The following is a 22,297-nucleotide window of genomic DNA, read 5'->3' as shown; positions in this document are numbered from 1 at the left end:
ATTATCATACTGTATTTTCATATGTAGTTTATTTTCATTGCATAGACCAATTATCTAGTTAAAATTTTAAGCAACATCACTTCAACATCTGCTTTTATTACTAACATATATGACTTGACAACCTTAAATTTTGAGACCATTTAAAACATCAGGAAACTAATACTTTCTTGTAATGTATCATTTTATGTCTGATAGATGCAATCTAAAAATGGTAATATTTTCATCCTCGGAAACATGGATAACAAACGTTTGCTAATTTCTTGAACGACCTCATTTTTTGTGCAAGTATAACTCGTTCACCAAAGAATCTATATTTTTGAAATATTCATTAATCGAAGGATATACAAAGTCAATTTGTCACCTGATTAACAGTGTGCTAATGTCTAACAATTGTATTCCAAATATAAGAAGTTGTCTTATCCACCTGAAACACAAAACATGTAGTCTAGTGTTTATATTTTTGTGAATTTTTAAGATGATAGACTTAACATATATAATGAGTTAATTAAATAATCAATTAAAAAAAGAAGTTACAAATGGTTACTTTTTAAACCAACCCGTGACCGAAACTCATTATAATCATAGACTGTTTTGACCTGAACCATGTTTGATACTTTAACCAGTTAAAGAAACCCACTCATTTAAATTAACATAAACACTAAGAATACATCAATAGTGAATTTGTCTTTTAAGGTATGAAAGAAAAAACTTGTAATTTAGTATACAATCATATATATTTAATAAGTTAAAGTTTATTAAAATTTTAAATTTAAGTTAATATTGCCTTTTCATCCAATAATATCATTTCTTATAAAACCTTAATAATTAACTAATATATAATAGATTTAAAACCTTAATTTTTGCAATCGTTATTCAAAATCAACGTGGAAATTGGTTACTTATAAAAAACCTAATATTAATAACCAATACAATATATTTATATAAAACCAAATCAACATAATTATGTTGGTATTTAATTTTTTAAATCAAGAAAAAATTATTAAAAAGAGAAAATGAAATATTAAAAAGAAAAAATAAAATACAAAACTATTAATAAGAAAGAGAAATCTATAAAAACTATTAAAGTAAGAAGCAATTTCCACTTGTCAACATTCTAGGGTCTTCACATCATTGTCACCTCAATACCATGTCACCAATTTCCTTTCATACTCTTGCCAAATCATTTCCTACCCTATATTTAAACCTTAATAATTTTTTACCCTAAACATTTTTTGCTCTTTTTCTCTATAGCCGGCTTATTCTTCCACCCTCTCATATATTCCTTTCGTCTAGATCTTGATTTGTATTAATCGTTTTCCGGTAAGGTTATATTTTATAATAAACTTCAGACTTTTTTAAATATGCTTTTCCGGCAATATTATATTTGTTTCCAGCAATGTTTTCCTCTAACCTTTTATCTTGATTTTCATTGTTATATGATTTTATTATAATCAATTTAGGTTACTTTTTTCCTGTGATGTGTTATATCTATAACAATGGTTTTATATTTATTTGAAGTTATATATTTTTCTTGTGTTTTTGTTATACATGTTGTTCTTTTAGGTTCTAAATAAAAATCGAAGATACCATGGACATTATCACTATTTTGTTTTTCCGGTAAGTCAATTTAAATTCCCCGGTTATATATTATAATTCAAATCTTCCATAATATCAATGTTATAACAAACTTTATTATTTCAGGTTATTTTCCCCACTTGTGTAAGGTAATTTCATTTTACCTTCTAAATCAAAATAGGAGATACCATGTTAATTATCACTATTTTGTTTTTCTGAGAAGAAATTCAAATTTTCCATTTATAAATTATAATTCAAATCTTTCATAATATCAACATTAATATTCGACTTTATCATTTCAGGTTAATGTCTCGACTGATATAACCTAATTTCACTTTAGATTCATAAAAAAGGAGATACTATGGTCATTATCACTATTTCTTTTTTCCGGTAAGACTATTCAAATTTTCCTGTTATAAGTTAGAATTCAAATTTTCCATAATATGATATATTCAACTTTATCATTTCAGGTTATTGTCCTGGCTCATATGACCTATTTTCATGGATTGATCATTAGTTTATAAGATTTATATTTTTTTATATTGATGTATTTTCTTTTTTAAATATTCATGTATATTCTTTATTTGAAAGATTATAATTTACATTAAATTACCTACATTAATATTATTATTTTTGTATTGTTTTTGTCAACGTCCAATTTAGTAACACATATTTTATCCAAATACAATTTATATACACACTTTACATAAATTGAAATTATATCACATTTAATTTTCCCATTATTACAATTTGTAGAGTTTGAATTTCCTTATTTGTTTAAAGAACAACTTAATTAACTTTCCAATCTAATTAATTATATATATATATATATATATATATATAGGTTTAGTTTCCTCTAAGAACTTCATTTTCATTAAGAACTCTAAGAACCAATATTAGCCACTCATTTTTTATTGCTAACTAAAATTTAAAAAAAAAATCAAAAGGGTATTGTAGTAATATTTATTTCTCCAACTAATTATATAATTAAATTTTATCCTATTTTCTCTCTTCTATATCGTCTCTTACCTCCCCAATATTTATGTTTCACAAATATGTTAGGAATTAAACAACTGTTAGAGATTATTATTTTTTTAGGAATCTTATTATAATCTATAAATACATAACAAAATATAGATGTTTACATTTATGCAAGTTAACTATTTACATGTGTAAAAGTTAGTAAATTTCATTTGTGTAATAAAAGTATAGATGTTTACATATATGCAAGTTAACTATTTACATATGTGTAAAAGTTAGTAATTATATTTGTGTATATATATTGTTTAACATTGGTTTTCTATTTTTATTTTTTTTGTCTACATATACGTACAAAATAAATAGGCTTTTACATATATGTAAGTTAGCAAATTACATGTGCATATGCATTGTTTAACATCAGTTTCAATTTCATTTTATGTGTACCTGTACGTAAAAAAATAGACATATATGTAAGTGAACTATTTTGTACGTATAAACATTAAGGGAACACATATATAAATGGGAAAAGTGAATGAGCCACCAATACGTATCCTTAATTGAAATGTTTGTTTAAAAATTCCGTAGTATTTACTTTTATTAATTGTTGTTTTTTGGTTGTTTATAAAATCTATTAAAAACATAAAATTACTCTCCCATTAATTTTGAATGTGGCACAAACATAACTTATATTAATCGATTGAACTTTATTTACAATAATATTATCCATCATCTTATATAAAATTTTGTTTTTTTTAATCCAGCATCTTCAATAAATATGATTATATGTGCTGCTAACCTTTGTTTTTTGATAACACCTTATTTATATATTTTTGGTTCAATTTCTATAACATGTTTTTTTTATATTTAGTATTTATGTTACACTTTTAAAAAAAGTAACACAAATAACAAATGAATATAAATTCTATTATACATATTAACAGTATCTTCTTAACATACATATATCTTTACCAGATTTTTAGTTATACTTATATTTGTTAACAAAATAAACTTTGAACATAATTATATTATCTTAACAATATATCGTCTTTTAACTTTAGTAAGTTTAAAAAAAAACTATAATTCTTAGACATAAATTAATATTTATTATATCAAATAAAATTATAATTTAACAATATTTTTTATTGAATGTAATCTGATCCATTTGAAATAGCCCATTACTTTAGGCCCAAACATATCTTTTTTATGAATTTAAAACTTAACGACTCTTCAATTACATTTAAACTAAGTTATCATAATAAATTGTATGTCTTCGAATTTTCAGTAGTTTATGTCGGCAAAGACGAACAGAGGTTGAATCACCATACTAGAGAACTTCGAAGCTTTTAACAAATCGCTCAATATATGGAAAATGTAAGTATTATTTTCTCTAATAATTTCATTGTATTAATTCTAGGTGTTACTGTGTATTTAGCCCTAATTCTAACCGATCGATGATTATTGTTAACTATAAACTTTGACATCTGTTGTTTATGTTTTGGTTATAACCCTAAGTCTATTTAGTTAGTTCGTGTTCAACTTATTCAAACTTTTTTATAATCTCCTTGCATGGTTGATGTAACGATTCCGGCGAAATCAGGTATACCCTAACCGGTATATACTATTTATGTGTTATTTAATAATGAATATGTGAATTATAATGCGTTTATACGAGTATGTATGATTCATAGTACGAATTATACTCGATTATACAGTTAATCGCATTGGAAATACAATTAACCGATTAATGGTTATTGAAGCCCGAACGAATCGAGGATTACGTTATAGACGGGATATATGATATTTAGTGATTTTACGAAGCATTAATGCTTCAGGATAAGTATAGTACGACACAGAAAAAGAATTTCGATTTAATGGTACGTCGGTACATTAAACGAAACCTTTAATACCAAACCGAGCAAGAGACAATTGATCAAGCCGAAAAAGATGCACAATTATCAATAATATGATGTTTCAAGTTAATAAATGTCATGGTATGAGTTTTTTAAAGTTTTTAAATCGGTTTTATATAAATTTCATTTTTAAGCCGAAAAACGACCGTTATAGCCTCGTTTTAAGCCGAATTAAACATTTAACCGAAAAACGAACTGAACCAGATTATCCAAAACATTATCCGGATTACGGGAATCCAAACATGTGGCCTAGAATGGAGAGGTGGGTCCCACCCCACCCCCCATGAAGACCGATCGGCACTAAGGGGTTCCACCCCATTCATTTTTCTTTTTTACACCAACACTTTCCACAATCTTCATATCCTCTCAAGTTCTTGACCTAAAAACCGAGAATTCTAGCAAGAACAACGAGGTAAAGATCGTGTTATGTACGTGTTTATCTTCGTTTCTCGAGTTTAATTACAAGAAAATGAGGTTTCAAGTGCAAAAAAGGGTGAAAACCCGAGATGAAACCGATTCTTACATGATCAAGTGATGAATACGGGTTATACAAGGGATCTTGGTCCAAGAAAGGATTTAAACGAACCAAAAACGAATTTTTACGGTTAAATCTTTGTTTTTAAAGCATAACCGAAACCATGAAAGAAATGGCTTGATTGTGGGTGTAACTTGCTTGGTGTGGTGTTATTGTGATTGTAGGTGTTGTATCTAGTTGATAGCAAAGGCTAGAAAGCGAGATTCTTGAGATTTGAAGCTAGAAACTCAAGGTAGTTCGGTTTTTGTATAAGGGTTATGAATTGGACAGATTGTGTTTCGTGTAGAGTTAGGTCATGAAATTTTACAGGGATGATCTACACAAGAAAATATGAGTTCTGTGAACTTTTGGTAATTTTTGGATAAAGGATGAATATTTGGTGAATTTAGTGCTCGGTTTTGGCCAAAAATGGTGAAAAATAGTTAAATATCATGAAAAATTCTGGAAAATTGCAGATAAGCTTTTTATAACATGTATAAGTCACACACAAAATTTTAGGTCCGTTGGAGAAGTCTAAGTAGGCTTTCCGGTTAAACGAGTTCTAGGGTTTTCTAGCTCGGTTTTAGTGAAAATGGCATTTAAAAAGGGATTTTGGGTTCTGGAAAAATTACAGGGGACTATGGAGATGCAGGGGTCATCCAGGAAAATTTGGGATTTTTCTAAGATCGTTTGGTATTTACGACATATTTAGTATTTAAATGGTGTTTAAAAATAGATAAATAAATTCTAAATATAAAAATTAATTCTGGAAATATTTTTATAAAATTCCCCACTGTCAAAAAGTGATTTGTGCAAAATTTCAAGATCCGGGATTAAACGGATAATTATTGGTGCAAAAATAAACTTTTAAAGCTTAAAACGTTGTAGCCGATGCCTTGAGTAGGAAAGATCGGGTTAAGCCATTGCGAGTGCGAGTGCTGGGAATGATAGTCCAGTCGAACCTTTCGAACCTGATTCGAGTCGCTCAACGTGAGGCGTTGAAAGAGGAACAATTGGAAAAGGAGGGACTTTACGGCAATGAGAAGAATTTCGAACAGCACGTGGACGAAATTCTCTATTTCAAAAATCGGATTTGGATCCCGACCCCCCATGACCTTCGTGAATTAATCATGGACGAAGCGCATAGATCGAAATATTCCATACATCCGGGATCGGATAAGATGTACAAGGATGTGAAGGAGTTCTACTGGTGGCCGGGTATGAAAAAGGATATAGCAACGTATGTCGGTAGGTGTACGACTTGTGCGAGGGTTAAGGCGGAGCACCAGAAACCCTCGGGGATGTTACAACAACCGGAAATTCCCGAGTGGAAGTGGGAGCAAATCACGATGGATTTTGTGACACATCTCCCTAAGACGTCTCGAGGACATGATGCAATTTGGGTAATCGTGGATCGATTAACCAAATCGGCACATTTTATCCCGATTAAGAATAATTATAACACTGAGAGACTTGCGCAGATTTATATAAATGAAATTGTGTCTCGTCATGGGATACCCATCTCAATCATCTCCGATCGGGATAGCCATTTCACCTCCAATCTTTGGCAAGCTGTGCAAGAAGCGCTGGGAACGCGCATTGATCTAAGCACAGCTTACCACCCTCAGACCGATGGTCAGTCTGAAAGGACCATCCAAACCCTGGAGGATTTGCTTCGTGTATGCGTACTGGATTTTAAGGGAAATTGGGATCAACATCTCCCACTCGTTGAATTTTCCTATAATAACAGTTACCATAGCAGTATAAAGGCAGCGCCTTACGAAGCATTGTATGGTCGGAAGTGCCGATCACCACTCTGTTGGACTGAAGTGGGCGACACTCAGGTTATTAGATCAGACCTGGTCCAGGAAACGAGCAGCAAAATCCTTGAAATTAGGAACAATCTGAAGGCTGCGCGGGATCGGCAGAAGAGTTATGCCGATACCCGTAGAAAACCGTTGTCGTTTGAGAAAGGTGATAAAGTGTATTTGAAGGTATCACCTTGGAAGAGTGTAGTCAGATTTGGAAAGGCGGGGAAGTTAGCCCCGAGATATATTGGACCATTTAATATTACTGCAAAAATCGGTCCCGTAGCATACCGATTAGAACTACCCGATGAACTGAGTGCAGTTCACAACGTGTTTCACGTATCGAACTTGAAAAGATGTCTGGCGGATGAGACATCGGTGTTACCTCTAGAGGGTGTCCAATTAAATGATAAGCTCAATTTAGTAGAGGAACCCATAGAAATAGTAGACGGGAAAATCAAGCAACTTAGACACAATAAGATTTCGTTGGTCAAAGTTAGATGGAATTCGCAACGAGGCCCAGAATATACCTGGGAACGAAAGGACGAATTCCGGAAGAAATACCCCTATCTATTTCCTCAAAAGGAAGTAGTCGTCGCGTAAAATTTCGAGGACGATATTTCTTTTACGGGGGGAGAATGTAATGATTCCGGCGAAATCAGGTATACCCTAACCGGTATATACTATTTATGTGTTATTTAATAATGAATATGTGAATTATAATGCGTTTATACGAGTATGTATGATTCATAGTACGAATTATACTCGATTATACAGTTAATCGCATTGGAAATACAATTAACCGATTAACGGTTATTGAAGCCCGAACGATTCGAGGATTACGTTACAGACGGGATATATGATATTTAGTGATTTTACGAAGCATTAATGCTTCAGGATAAGTATAGTACGACACAGAAAAAGAATTTCGATTTAATGGTACGTCGGTACATTAAACGAAACCTTTAATACCAAACCGAGCAAGAGACAATTGATCAAGCCGAAAAAGATGCACAATTATCAATAATATGATGTTTCAAGTTAATAAATGTCATGGTATGAGTTTTTTAAAGTTTTTAAATCGGTTTTATATAAATTTCATTTTTAAGCCAAAAAACGACCGTTATAGCCTTGTTTTAAGCCGAATTAAACATTTAACCGAAAAACGAACTGAACCAGATTATCCAAAACATTATCCGGATTACGGGAATCCAAACATGTGGCCTAGAATGGAGAGGTGGGTCCCACCCCACCCCCCATGAAGACCGATCGGCACTAAGGGGTTCCACCCCATTCATTTTTCTTTTTTACACCAACACTTTCCACAATCTTCATATCCTCTCAAGTTCTTGACCTAAAAACCGAGAATTCTAGCAAGAACAACGAGGTAAAGATCGTGTTATGTACGTGTTTATCTTCGTTTCTCGAGTTTAATTACAAGAAAATGAGGTTTCAAGTGCAAAAAAGGGTGAAAACCCGAGATGAAACCGATTCTTGCATGATCAAGTGATGTATACGGGTTATACAAGGGATCTTGGTTCAAGAAAGGATTTAAACGAACCAAAAACGAATTTTTACGGTTAAATCTTTGTTTTTAAAGCATAACCGAAACCATGAAAGAAATGGCTTGATTGTGGGTGTAACTTGCTTGGAGTGGTGTTATTGTGCTTGTAGGTGTTGTATCTAGTTGATAGCAAAGGCTAGAAAGCGAGATTCTTGCGATTTGAAGCTAGAAACTCAAGGTAGTTCGGTTTTTGTATAAGGGTTATGAATTGGACAGATTGTGTTTCGTGTAGAGTTAGGTCATGAAATTTTACAGGGATGATCTACACATGAAAATATGAGTTCTGTGAATTTTTGGTAATTTTTGGATAAAGGATGAATATTTGGTGAATTTAGTGCTCGGTTTTGGCTAAAAATGGTTAAAAATAGTTAAATATCATGAAAAATTTTGGAAAATTGCAGATAATCTTTTTATAACATGTATAATTCACACACAAAATTTTATGTCCGTTGGAGAAGTCTAAGTAGGCTTTCCGGTTAAACGAGTTCTAGGGTTTTCTAGCTCGGTTTTAGTGAAAATGGCATTTAAAAAGGGATTTTGGGTTCTGGAAAAATTACAGGGGACTATGGAGATGGCAGGGGTCATCCAGGAAAATTTGGGATTTTTCTAAGATCGTTTGGTATTTACGACATATTTAGTGTGTAAATGGTGTTTAAAAATAGATAAATAAATTCTAAATATATAAATTAATTCTGGAAATATTTTTATAAAATTCCCCACTGTCAAAAAGTGATTTGTGCAAAATTTCAAGATCCGGGATTAAACGGATAATTATTGGTGCAAAAATAAACTTTTAAAGTTTAAAACGCGTAAACCGGTAAAGTTCGCATAAGCGAGCTGGCTGGTGTATAAAAACCCTAAAAATGAACTATTTTCATATAAATGAGTTAAATAAGTAAAAATGAATCATCCGAAAATAATTCGGATGATTTGAGTAATTTTTACCCGATTTAACAGTTTCCGGTACGCTAAGGACGGAAACGGGTCCCGCGGTCAATCGGGGCGTCTAAACCGAGCTCTAATTTCACATCTTTAATTAAATTACCAATCAACCACTATTTTCGGGTCGTGTGTGACCAAACTCATTTTTGAAACATAAAAACAGATAACCGTGCTAGGCACGCAATACAGGGAAAACAAACCATTAGTAATTTTGACTAGGGAACTCTAAACGATATCACAATCTGAGTCCTGAGAAGTGTTTCTGGGTTAACATTGCCCCCGGAACGGTTACAGTACTGGGTTAACGGTGTCCCCAGATGTACCGGTTAACACGGTTAAAGTTATGTTAATAGTGATTGTATAGTAACGAACTTAGGGATCGTATTACAGATACGGACTAGTAGCTGGTGTACTGTGATACCTAACTGCCTACGATAAGGTGAGTTTCACGAGCCCCTTTTTCTGAATTGTTTTTAAATATTTTCCCGGGGCGGAAAGCATGTTACTAATAAAATGTTTAAGTACATACTGAACGCATGGATTTGCGTGTATTTATAAATACTTGATTATACGGGAATTGTACGGAATGGGTACAGTACTGGGTTAACAGTGTTCCCAGATGTCCCTAGAAGTGTTTCTGGGTTAACATTGTCCCCGAATGAGTACTGTACTGGGTTAACAGTGTCCCCAGACAGAGGTTTCGCTTGTGGGCTCAGCATAATTACATCGATACTATTATATTATGATATGGATTTATCATGGTTTATTCAAATTGTGAAACTCACCAACTATTCGTAGTTGACCCGTTTTCTTTACATGCTTTCTAGGTACTCCCAAACTGGAATAAGTGCTACATGCTTGATGACGCGTGCTTTTGTGGAAGCTTAGTGATCATTTTGTATTAAATATGTTAATGTACTATTGGTAAAACTTATGTGCTGTCGCCTAGACGATAACTAAACTCGGAACGATGTAATATGATGTGAATTAATGTAGTGGTGTTTTCTTTATAAGCAATGCTGTTGATATCAGATGTGTCTGTTGCATCCCGTTTACGTTTCCGCTGCGGTTTCGGGGTGTTACAGTTGAGGATGATGACGGTAATATTTTAGTGAATAAACAACCATGATTGTTTATTAGGTTGTTAATATCAACTGCTTTGTTGTTTAGTCTTTGTTTAATGTTTTCATGGATTTGTTTAATGTTTAATTAAGATATTTGCATAAAGTTGTTTGTATTCGGCTTATTACTAAATCCGGTGGACTAAATTAAATAATCATTTACTGTTTTTATTAGTAAGATGTTATTATTAATTTATATATATTTTTTGTAAAAAACAGATTGTTATTCCCTCGATTTGCATTTTCTTTGGTAATTCCAATGGACAGACGGTATGTAATTGTAAAATTTTAATTAACTACATATTTTATTCGTTTTGTTAATTATTCCATTATAGTTTAATTACCACATCATATGCCTTTTAAGGTACTTCCATATCAGTTCTGTCAAAGAATTTTTGAGCAAGGTGCTAATATGCACCCGGTTGTAGTGTATCACAAAGACAAAGATTGATTTATTCAAATGAATTTTTAAACGGGAGTTTTGTTTTTCAAAATGGCTGGAATCAATTTGTGGAAGACAACGGTTTGATATTTGGAGATGTTTTGGTTTTTTCTCCCGTTAACGAAAATGAATGGACATTCGTTTACGTTAGAGATAGTCCAGATATAAATGACATGGTTCTTGATGCTGTTGTTCTTTATCCCACTCTTAAATATCTTGTAAGTAACGTTGTTGTTTTTTTTAATAAATTGTGAACAATATGTTTTGTTAAATAAAATGTGGATAATAAAATTAGTAAAATATATTTCGTTTTATTTATAATTTATTGTAGCCATTGAGAGATGATCAGATACAAAAACACTTTAGATTAGAGCCTGGAAGGTATGACGAGATCATTGCTAAGTCTGCAGATGAGATGTTATGGAATTTAACCATCCAATGCGTCCAACTGACTGCTCCAAGATTTACTTTCGCTGGTATGTGGGAAGACATGTCCGCTCATTGTAAACTGTCTGTCAATAATTATTTGGTGTTTCAACGTCTTCAAGGTACGTGGACATTTAGAATGTATGTTTTTGATAGCCGTGGTATTGAACGTGTCAATTTCAATGATGAGTTTGTATACTACGGTCCGACGAATCATCCGGAGTATGGTCATGTTCCAATGGTGATAGACATCGAAAGTGATGATGAAAATGAACAACTACTACTGGAAGGTAGTTATTTACATTTTATTTTATTTTATAATTTATATTACAGTTTATATTATTAATACATTGATAACTTAAATTTATATTTATAGGAGTTGATGATGGAGTGGAAGATGATGAAGAGCCGGTTTTGGATATTATTGTTCCTGATGTTCTCGAAGAAAACGTTTTGGAGGTGGTTGTTCAGAAAAGGCTTGTAAGTAAACTTATACTATACATTAATATTAATTTAATGTTATGGATTGTTTAGTAACATAAGTTTGTAATTATACTTTTTTTTGTAGCGTTTGCCGGTTGAGTTTGCACGGAACAATAACTTGGATGTTGAAATAGATTTGATGTTAATAAATCCAAATGGTGTTGATGTCCAGACTGAAATTGCTATTGAACTCAATGGTTATAATGAGAGGTATCGGGTTAGACATTGGCTGGCTTTTGTTCGCTCCAATGCTCTTCAGATTGGAAGTTTAGCTGTTTTCGAGTACAACGCCGCTACTCATTCGTTGATACTCACTCATGTTGGTGGTTAATTATGATGGGTTGTTTATGATGTTTAAACTTTAACTCTTAGTCCGCCACTTTTCTACTAGGGTTTATATCTTATGTTAATCCTTATGCTTTTGTAACCAAATAACTTATTTAAGTTTGTTTATGTATGGTTTGTATTATGACTTTATGAAATCTTATTATTATAATTTTTGTATACAGATACTTATAACTTATGTAATCACAAATAGTAACAAAATAATATGAAGAAGATCAGAAAAGATTGTCACATATTAGCATCATAAAATCATAAATTTGTTTATTTTGGTCCATATATATTTTTAATTATGATCATATTACCCTACTAAAATAAACTTTCCTTAATATATAACTTACCTTATTGTTTCCTTGAAAATTAATATAAATTACAAATTTTTTTTATATATAAATCATTCAAATCTTGAACAATCAAACAAAGGGCAGCCATTTTCTAGAAGGATTATACATTTTTTTCCTCAGAAAAAAAGTTAAGTATCTTTTGTTCAAACATTTTAGGTAAATTTTTTTTCATTGATTTTGTATTTGATTATTGTTTGTCACAATGTATGTTTAACAAATATTTTATTTAAATTTGTGGCTCACAAATACATATTTTCCCGTTTTATTTTATACATTTTAATCTTGATTAAAACATTAATCAATATCCATACATATATATACGGTATTCCGCTTTTTGTAAATGATAATGAGTTTCATTTAGAGACTCTAATGGTGTTTTGAGTGTTTAATTTATAATACTCCATGTTTCTATCTTAGGGTTCGTTCAAGTCGGCTTACGTCAAGTGTAAGGTTTTTGTGCTATATTATTTTTCAACATGTCCACATCCAAAAATAAAAGAAAAAAGGAAGCGTCATCATCTTCTCAAAATAAGCTAACTAACGTTGGTATGTTATAAAATTACAGTTTATTATATCCACTTAAATAATTTTATATTGTTTATATTTTGTTTAAATAACCAATAATGTGATTTTTGTAATCTATAATATCTTTATGATGTAGTACAAAGTCAACGATTACCATTGTCTTCCATTTCCAGTAATGCAAATCTCATGGATTATCAACAAACACCCATTCTAGGTCTACCATATCATTTAAACCGAAACCACATTGAAACTTCAAATGTACACTCTTCGAATGTACAAAACAACGGTTAGTATATAAATAAATTATACTCAAAAAATATACTATATACTTTGCTTAAATATTGATATTATTATCTTTGTAATTTCAAGACCCTCAAACATGTTCACCATTTGTGAATCATTCGGCTTCCAAACGAAAAGAAAGACGATTAATTTTAGATGCTAAAAGAACTGCTTCAGTTGGTGTAAAGAATAACTCCTCTGGTAGGCTATGTTTTGTTTATTTGTTTCTTAAAATTAAGCAATGATATAGGTTTTATATTTCTTTTTAATTAACCAATAATTGTAATTTATTAATTAATTGATGTTTCAATTTATACCAAAGTAAACATTCACCATTGTCTACCATTTCCAATGATACCAATTACATGTATTATCAAGCAACACCGATTGCCACGCTACCATATCATTTAAACGGAAATCCGTTTTCAAATTACAACACCAACCAAATCCCGAGTATGTAAAGTATAATAAGTTATTATTTTATAGTAAAACATTTTTGGAAAAGAAAACTAAATTTTACTGTCTTTTAATTCAGGTGGTTCTAATAGACCGATTTTATGTCCAGAAAAAAATTGCCAGTTTATCATCTCTTGCAAATTCTAATCCGCATACAATACATTCATCCCTAAATTCTTGTGTCCCTGGTATGTTAATAAATTTTTGTTCACTATATATTTTGGTTATCAATTATTCTTTCTCATGTTTATGTTTAATATGTAAAATGATACAGTTAATCGAATCTTCGACACTTTGCGAAGTATTACCACGTCAACACAAGTAACGAGTTTACAATCGAATAAGAAGAATGTGTCTCCATCAACAAATCCAAATGTAGTAAACAACGGTAAGTATTTAAATGTATTTCACATAACTACATATACTCTTTTAAATTATTTCATTTCTTTTTAAACACTTTCGTAGTCTTAAATATTTATATTGTTATATTTAATTTGAAGATCCTGAAACATGTACAAGAGTTGTCATCTCTTCTGCGTCCAAAAGGAAAGAAAGAAGATCAATTTTAGATGCCAAAAAAACTGCTTCACTTCACATGAACCAAAGTGGTCTACAAAATACCTCTTCAGGTATATTTTTTTCCTTATAAGTATTATTATCATTTTTAATTTTTTTTAAATAAATCAATTTATTACATGCTAATGGTTGTCTAATTTTTTTAAATGTATATTTGTCGAAATAATTTTTACTACCTTTATAATTACTTTTATTGATTTAATTATTAACAGGTCGTATATTTGGAAGTAATGTTCAAGAAGGTTCAAACGCGTCTTGTGTTGTTGATGATATTCCTGAGTCATCTAGAACCGTTCGTAGAAGGTCAAGAAAAAGAACTCCTATAGTACCTATACCTATGGCTGATTTAAATGAACATGCAACATTTGTTGGTTATCAAAATGTTTTAGATGTTTATAAAGGAATATCATCAGGTATATTATATATTTCCTAATTTTCTTTCAATCAATTATTATGTGTTTATCTACACGAAGTAACTACATATCATGGTATATTATTTTGTAGAATATCTTGATCATGGAAATCAAGACGTTATGTGTCCAAGTTTCAATGCATTGTTGTGGAGAGCCGAAGTTAACAGACCAAGCAGTTTTAATGAAGAATGAGCTTTTTCCCTTTGTTGTTATAATGGAAAAGTCGAACTTCCCGATCTTATACAACCAGATGAAAGTTATCTTCAATTATTTCGTGGTGAAACAGCAATCAGCAAGTACTTCTTGAAAAACATTAGACGTTTCAATTCTATGTTTTCTTTTACGTCTATGGGAGGAAAGATTGACCATTCCATAAATAGAGGCAATGCTCCTTATACTTTTCGACTTAGCGGTGAAAACTATCATTTTTTAGGAGGTCTTTTACCGGTAGATGGACGTAAAGCACAGTTTTCTCAACTTTACATTTATGACACGGAAAACGAGATTTCAAATCGTCAAAGTGTATTTGGGTAAATACCTTCACTTTATTCTTCTACTTTATTTATCATATTTTTCTTTTAGTTTAATTTTATTTGTATTTGATCAATAAATAAATTTTGTTTTTATTGTCAGTGAAAATGATTCAAAAGTCGATCACCAAGAAAAGCATATTATTAATTATTTGAAGACAATGTTAGATTCAAATAATCATTTGGTCCAAGCTTATCGAATGGTACGAGATTGTTTTGAAGAAAACCCACAACTAGTTTTGAAGTTGCGTATTATTGGAACAAGACAGCATGATGGCAGACAATATAACTTACCATCCAGTTCTAAAGTTGCTGCTTTAATTGTTGGCGATATTGGTGACGCTGTTGACAACCGAGATATAATTGTTACAAAGAAGTCTGGTTCGTTAAAGCGTATCAGTGAACTTCATCCATCTTATACACCTCTTCAATACCCGTTATTTCATCCTTTTGGTGAGGATGGTTATCAGGTTAATATTCTTCATAAGAATGTTTCGTCTTCATCAACCGCAGCACGCAAGAAGCTTACAATGCATGAGTTTTTTGCTTATCGTATTCAAGATCGGCCAAATACGTTTTCAACTATGTTAAATGGTAGGCGTTTGTATCAGCAAATTTTAGTTGATAAATATACGATGATTGAGGCTCAAAGATTACATTTTATAAGAGGTAAACAACATGAACTTAGGTGCGATACTTACCAAAGTTTACAAGGTATGCAAGCTGTTGGAAATACTAATGTTTCAACAGCTGGTCAACGTGTTTTTCTACCATCTTCGTTTACCGGTGGTACAAGATATATGATGCAAAATTATCTAGACGCTATGTGTCTTTGTAGATGGTTTGGCTATCCCGATTTTTTCATAACCATAACATGTAATCCCAATTGGCCAGAAGTTAAAAGATTTCTTAAGGATAAAAACTTAAACTCGGAAGATAGACCTGATATATTATGTCGGCTATTCAAGGTCAAGCTTGATGCAATGTGTAAGGCCCCGAACCCGGTAGCCCTACTTTAGCGTCGGATTTACTCATAAACACAATTCGTACAAATCAGAGTTCATTAAAACTTTCACGGAATATAAAAACTTTCATGAAACGTTACAGCAATCCAAAACTTGCCTTAATTAAACATTCTTGTCTTTCAAAATAAACGTCATTTACACTAAAACATCTTGAGTCTTCAGATGCCAGTCTCCTATTCGCCCACCATGTGCCTGCTCAAGCTAGCTGTCTCATTCTACTCACCTGCGTGCATACTAAAAGTCAGCTACGCTGAGTGAGTTCTAGTTAATCGGACGCCACACAATACATACACATACATACATATCTGAAGATACGTATCCATACTTAACCAATTACCCTTCTGTTCTACATACATACTTACTACCATACGTACATACATATCTACAATCACTAACCTCAGTCTACCGAGAGTACGTTCATAGTCCGCCGTCTATACCTGTACTCAAGGTCGTGAACACGTAAAAGGTCCGCCGTCCTTACCTATGTTCACCATTCATGGTACGTACAAGGTCCGCGATCCTTCCCTATACCATCATACATCCACAACACGTACAAGGTCCACGATCCTTCCCTATGTTGCAACCTAATTCATAGCACGTACGAGGTCCGCAGTCCTCCCACCATGCTAAAGCACGTGTAAGGTCCACAGTCCTTTCCTGTGCTGACGCCTATCTACATTACGTATAAGGTCCGCAGTCCTTATCTACGTTACGTATAAGGTCCGCCGTCCTTATCTGCGTTGGCGTCTATCTCCTATAACACGTATAAGGCCTACCGTCTCTATCTACGTTTACATCTATCATCTACATCACGTATAAGGCACGCAGTCCTTAACTACGCCATCACCTGCCAAGTCTATGTCCAACAAAAGTTAGAGGGATTTTCCATCCTAACTTACTATGTCGAACGTAGAACTCACATACCATTCGTGTACCTGTATACACATACTTCACATATACAATAATTACATCATAGCATAAAAACATTCTAGGCGTTCTTTACATCCTTCATTTAACAACCATACCCCTTGTCGTTACGTGCAATATCCGAAGATCATTCACGCCCCGACAAGTATTCATTTGTAATATTCATACATCTTCGATATATAATATTCGTACCTTTATTTTTAACCTGACAGTACGCGCAATATCTGAAGATCGTTCGCGTACCGACAAGCAATCATTCATATCCATCACATATATCACATATGGCATACACTTATCACTTAGGATAAATGTATTAACAACACATCGAGTATACACACAGCCCCGAAAACATAACAAGGAATGGGGCTAGAAACTCACCTGAACTCTGCTTCTTCCTCTGATAGTTGTAAATCCCTTCTTTAACTGAGCTCGGCTGACTGTATAAGTTACACGTATCAATACTCGCCTGATCTAATCTGGTGGCCTAGTATTAGCTTACTTTTACTTATCGTTTTTAATCTATTTTCTAATCGAACTTGACTTTAGGCGAAGTTAAACCTTAGGCGAACTTAGCTTTAGGCGAAGTTGTCATCAGGCGAACTTGGCTTTAGGCGAAGTTGTCATCAGGCGAACTTCGCTTTAGGCGAAGTTGTCATCAGGCGAACTTGGCTTTAGGCGAAGTTGTCATCAGGCGTACTTTGCTTGCAGGCGAAGTTCATCAGGCGAACTTAGCTTGCAGGCGAAGTTGTCGTCTGCAGCTACTGTTCGTTCTTAAATCCCTTAATCACCTTCGTTTCTTAACCAAATAACTCGATTTAGGTACCCACGGGATCGTCTGACCAGCGCCTACAAACCCCAACCATCAAATCGACCTAACATCGATGTTTAAGGGGTGCGATTTAGGCATCTAGGTTACGGGTTCTTTTATCAATCGATTAACCCATCAAATCTTAACCATTTTCAGTAAGATTAGCTTTGTTGGATTCGTTTTTACCATACAAACTCAGATCTATCATTTCTCAAATCAACCCGAACCAATACGAACGATTTCTAACTATAAACGTACCTTGAACGAGTCGAACTACGATCACGATTAAGCCTTGATGTTGTTTTGGTCCGTCACAACGTTCCAGCACCAACAAGCTCGGGTTTTCGCCTTCGGATCTTGGTTTGGGTTGTGTATGTTTTGGGTGTGTGTGTATGGAATATGTGAGAATGATGATTAAATGGTGGTTAATGGTATTTATATTTAGGGATCATGGGCTAGCCCATGGACTCTCCTTCCTTCTTTCATAACCCAGGTCCATAACCCATATCCATTACCCAACACTAGCCTGACCCATACCAACTCCTACTCTATTTATTTATTTCCCGATAACCCGAGTAAACTTTCCCTCTATTATTAAGTAATATAATTAATATCATTTTGGAAATTTCGGGATGTTACACAATGATAAAATTGGTGAAGGATAAGTCTTTGTTTGGAAAGGTTCAAGCAGGTAATTTTATTTAATTCTATGAATATACAATTATAATAGAATACCTACTTGTATGTTATAAATCTTAATAATATTTAATTGTTGTTGAAAATAATTTTTATTATCTTTATTGCTGCTGTTTACACGATAGAATTTCAAAAAAGGGGTCTACCGCATGCCCATATTTGCATATTTTTTCATCCAGGTAGCAAGATTCATAATCCAAAAGATGTAGATAAATTTATTTCTGCAGAGATACCAAACAAAGACAGTGATCCAGACCTATACAAGCTTGTATCTGATCATATGATTCATGGTCCATGTGGTGATGCTAACCAGAAATGCACCTGCATGGTAAACAAAAGATGCTCAAAGAATTTTCCAAAAATTTTAAATGATGAGACAGTTGTTGATTCAAACGGTTTTCCGGTATACAAAAGAAGAGATAACGGTCAATATGTTGTTAAGTCAGATATATCGATGGATAATAGAACTGTCGTCCCATACAACAAGACTCAATAAAGAAATTTCAAGCACATGTTAACGTTGAGTGGTGCAATCAAGACGGATCTATAAAGTATTTGTTTAAATACATTAATAAGGGTCCAGACAGAGCAACAATTTCTCTTGTACAAAATAACAATGGTGATAACCAAGATCCTAATTTAGATGAAATCAAAGCGTTTTATGATTGCAGATATGTGTCTGCATGCGAGGCTGCATGGAGGATTTTCGGATTTGACGTGCATTATAGGTTTCCGTCTGTTATGAGGCTTGCTTTTCATTTACCCGGTGAACGGCAGGTAATATATGGTGCGAACGAAGATATTAAAGATATTTTAAACAAAACAACCAATGCTTCTTCCATGTTTACCGGTTGGTTTGAATGTAATAAGACGTATGACCTTGCAAAGACTCTCACGTATGCTGAGTTTCCAACAAGGTATGTTTGAAAAAAAAGGTCGTAAATGGGAACCTCGGCAGAAGGGTTTTGCAATCGGTAGAGTTCATGCTGTTCCAGCCGCATTCGACGAAGCTTACTATCTAAGAATATTTTTAAATAAGGTTAACGGGCCTCAATGTTTTGAAGATATTCGAACAGTTGATGGAGTTGTTTGTGAAACGTTTCGAGATGCATGTTACAAAAGAGGTCTTTTAGATGATGATAAGGAATACATAGAAGCAATTGAAGAAGCAAGTCACACTTCTAGCGGATATTATTTAAGGAATTTATTTGCTACAATGTTGATTACTTATAGTTTATCTAGACCTCATTTTGTTTGGGAAAGTACTTGGCAACTTTTAGTTGACGATATTCTATACAAACAACAAAAAGATCAAAACAACCCTGGTAAGATTTATGTTTATTTTAATTTTATAATTAATTTTATTTCATTATTAATTTCATTTCAGGTTTGATTCTTAGTGAACAGCAGCTAAAAAACTTAGCACTCCTTGAAATTGAAAATTTTTTAATTTGCAACAACTCAAGTCTTAGAAGACATCAACAAATGCCTTTTCCAGATATAGAAACAATTTCAAGAGCAACTAATTCGTTGATGGTGGAAGAGCTTTCATATGATACAGAGACAATGAATAACGAATTTAATCATCTATATGATTCGTTAACTGATGAACAGAGAGGGGTTTATAATGAAATAATGAACGCATTGGTTGATAAAAAAAGGTGGCGTGTTTTTTGTGTATGGTTACGGTGGTACTGGAAAAACTTATTTGTGGAAGACATTATCTGCATCTATAAGAGCAAAGGGAGAAGTTGTGTTGAATGTTGCTTCAAGCGGGATTGCTTCTTTGCTCTTGGAGGGTGGAAGAACAACACATTCGAGATTTTTGATACCCATCAATTTGACCGAAGATTCCATCTGTCCGGTAATATTACAAAATAATTTTTTATACTTTTAATATTATTAGTTTCTTTTATTATATATCGTTTTATTTGTTATTCGAATATAAATTCACTTTAAAAAGGTTACGTTATGTATTTATTTTTTCTTATAATTAGGTTAAAGGAAATACCGACGTCTATGAGTTATTGAGACAAACAAGCTTGATAATTTGGGATGAGGCACCAATGATTCATAAGCATGCTTTTGAAGCTTTAGACAGAACTTTAAAGGATGTTATGAATGGTGATTCTGCAAATACTTCCGAATCACTTTTTGGAGGTAAGGTTGTTGTTTTTGGTGGTGATTTTCGTCAAATTTTGCCCGTTGTAACTAACGGTACCAGAAGTGAATGTGTCAATGCTTGCATCAATTCTTCTTATATCTGGTCTAAGTATAAGGTTCTTAAACTAACTAGGAACATGAGGCTTACAGTTGGATGTCGATTTTCAGACATTGAAAACATCAAAGAGTTTGTGGACTAGCTGTTACACATAGGTCAAGGAACACTCGGTGGTCCAAATGACGGAGAATCGATTATTGATATTCCAGATGATCTGTTGATATTGAACTCAGTTGATCCGATTGGTGATTTAATAAGGTTTGTATATCCTGATATATTAAATAGATTCAACGAACTTACTTACTTTCAGGACTGCGCTCTGCTTGCACCTTTGAATGAGGTGGGTCAAGAAATTAACGACCGTATGTTAGCCCTTTTTCCTGGTGACGAAGTCCAGTATTTAAGTTCCGACAGTTTGGCTGAATCTGAAGACGTTTCCGACGCTGTTGATCCACAGTTGTATTCCCCTGATTTGTTAAATGGTTTAAAGATGTCTGGAATGCCTAATCATAGGTTGTGTCTTAAAGTTGGTGTTCCCATCATGCTGTTAAGGAATATTAATCATAAAAAGGGTCTATGTAATGGAACGCGGCTTCAAGCTGTTAGTCTCGGTAGGCGTGTAATCAAAGCAAAAGTTGTCTCTAGTACGAATATCGGATACCGCACTCTAATTAGTCAAGTAAGTTTTACACCAACTGATAAGAAACTTCCCTTCAAATTAAGAAGAAAACAGTTTCCTATAGCCGTATGTTTTGCCATGACAATCAACAAGAGTCAAGGTCAATCATTGTCAAGAGTTGGATTGTATCTTAAAGATCCAGTATTTTCTCACGGTCAGCTATATGTTGCTTTGTCAAGAGTGAAGACTAGAGATGGTATTAAGTTAGTGATATTCGACAAAAAATCAAAGCTTATAAACAAAACAACAAATGTTGTTTACAAGGAGATTTTTGCAAACATAGATTGTTAATTGTTTAACTTTCATTTGTAATTTAATTTGGAATCTAAAAATAAATGTAAGGGTTATAATGTAATTTATTTTGTTTTATACTTTACAAAATTTGTTCTTAACTTGTTTTGTGTAATATCTTTTTGGTATCCTTTATTTCATTTGTTTATTTAGTTATATATAATTTGTTATTTTTAATATTATAAACAAATTTACCGGATATAAAACTGTTTTCTTAAAATTCGTTTTATAAGTTAGCTTTTTAATATTTACTTTTAAATGTAAAATGTTTAAGATATTTATCAAAATATTTAATTAAATATTAATAACTATAGGCTAACTATACATTATGATAAATAGATATATTTCATCATTAATACTTGTCTTGGAACACTACAACCGTCATTTCTTATATCAATTTTGTTATTTTCCATTTT

The 22,297-nt window shown here is 32.6% G+C and overlaps 1 protein-coding gene across 1 annotated transcript; it reads left to right on the top strand.

The window, feature by feature from the left end:
* Positions 1–15,052: 15,052 nt before the first annotated feature.
* On the top strand, positions 15,053–21,881 carry LOC143536652 (uncharacterized). Its single transcript, XM_077030830.1, has 8 exons — positions 15,053–15,234; positions 15,338–15,948; positions 18,870–19,018; positions 19,267–19,467; positions 19,730–20,015; positions 20,352–20,554; positions 20,688–20,969; positions 21,054–21,881. Exons 1-8 carry the CDS (start codon positions 15,053–15,055, stop codon positions 21,879–21,881), a joined length of 2,742 nt encoding a protein of 913 aa, XP_076886945.1.
* Positions 21,882–22,297: the final 416 nt, after the last annotated feature.

The sequence above is a fragment of the Bidens hawaiensis genome, unplaced genomic scaffold (assembly GCF_021521415.1).
Source record: "Bidens hawaiensis isolate Kalapana, Puna unplaced genomic scaffold, B.hawaiensis_p1.1 tig00000001_1, whole genome shotgun sequence".
Classification (NCBI taxonomy): Eukaryota; Viridiplantae; Streptophyta; class Magnoliopsida; order Asterales; family Asteraceae; genus Bidens; species Bidens hawaiensis.
Note: the sequence above shows the minus strand (reverse complement) of the source record. Positions and strands in the feature narration are given on the sequence as shown.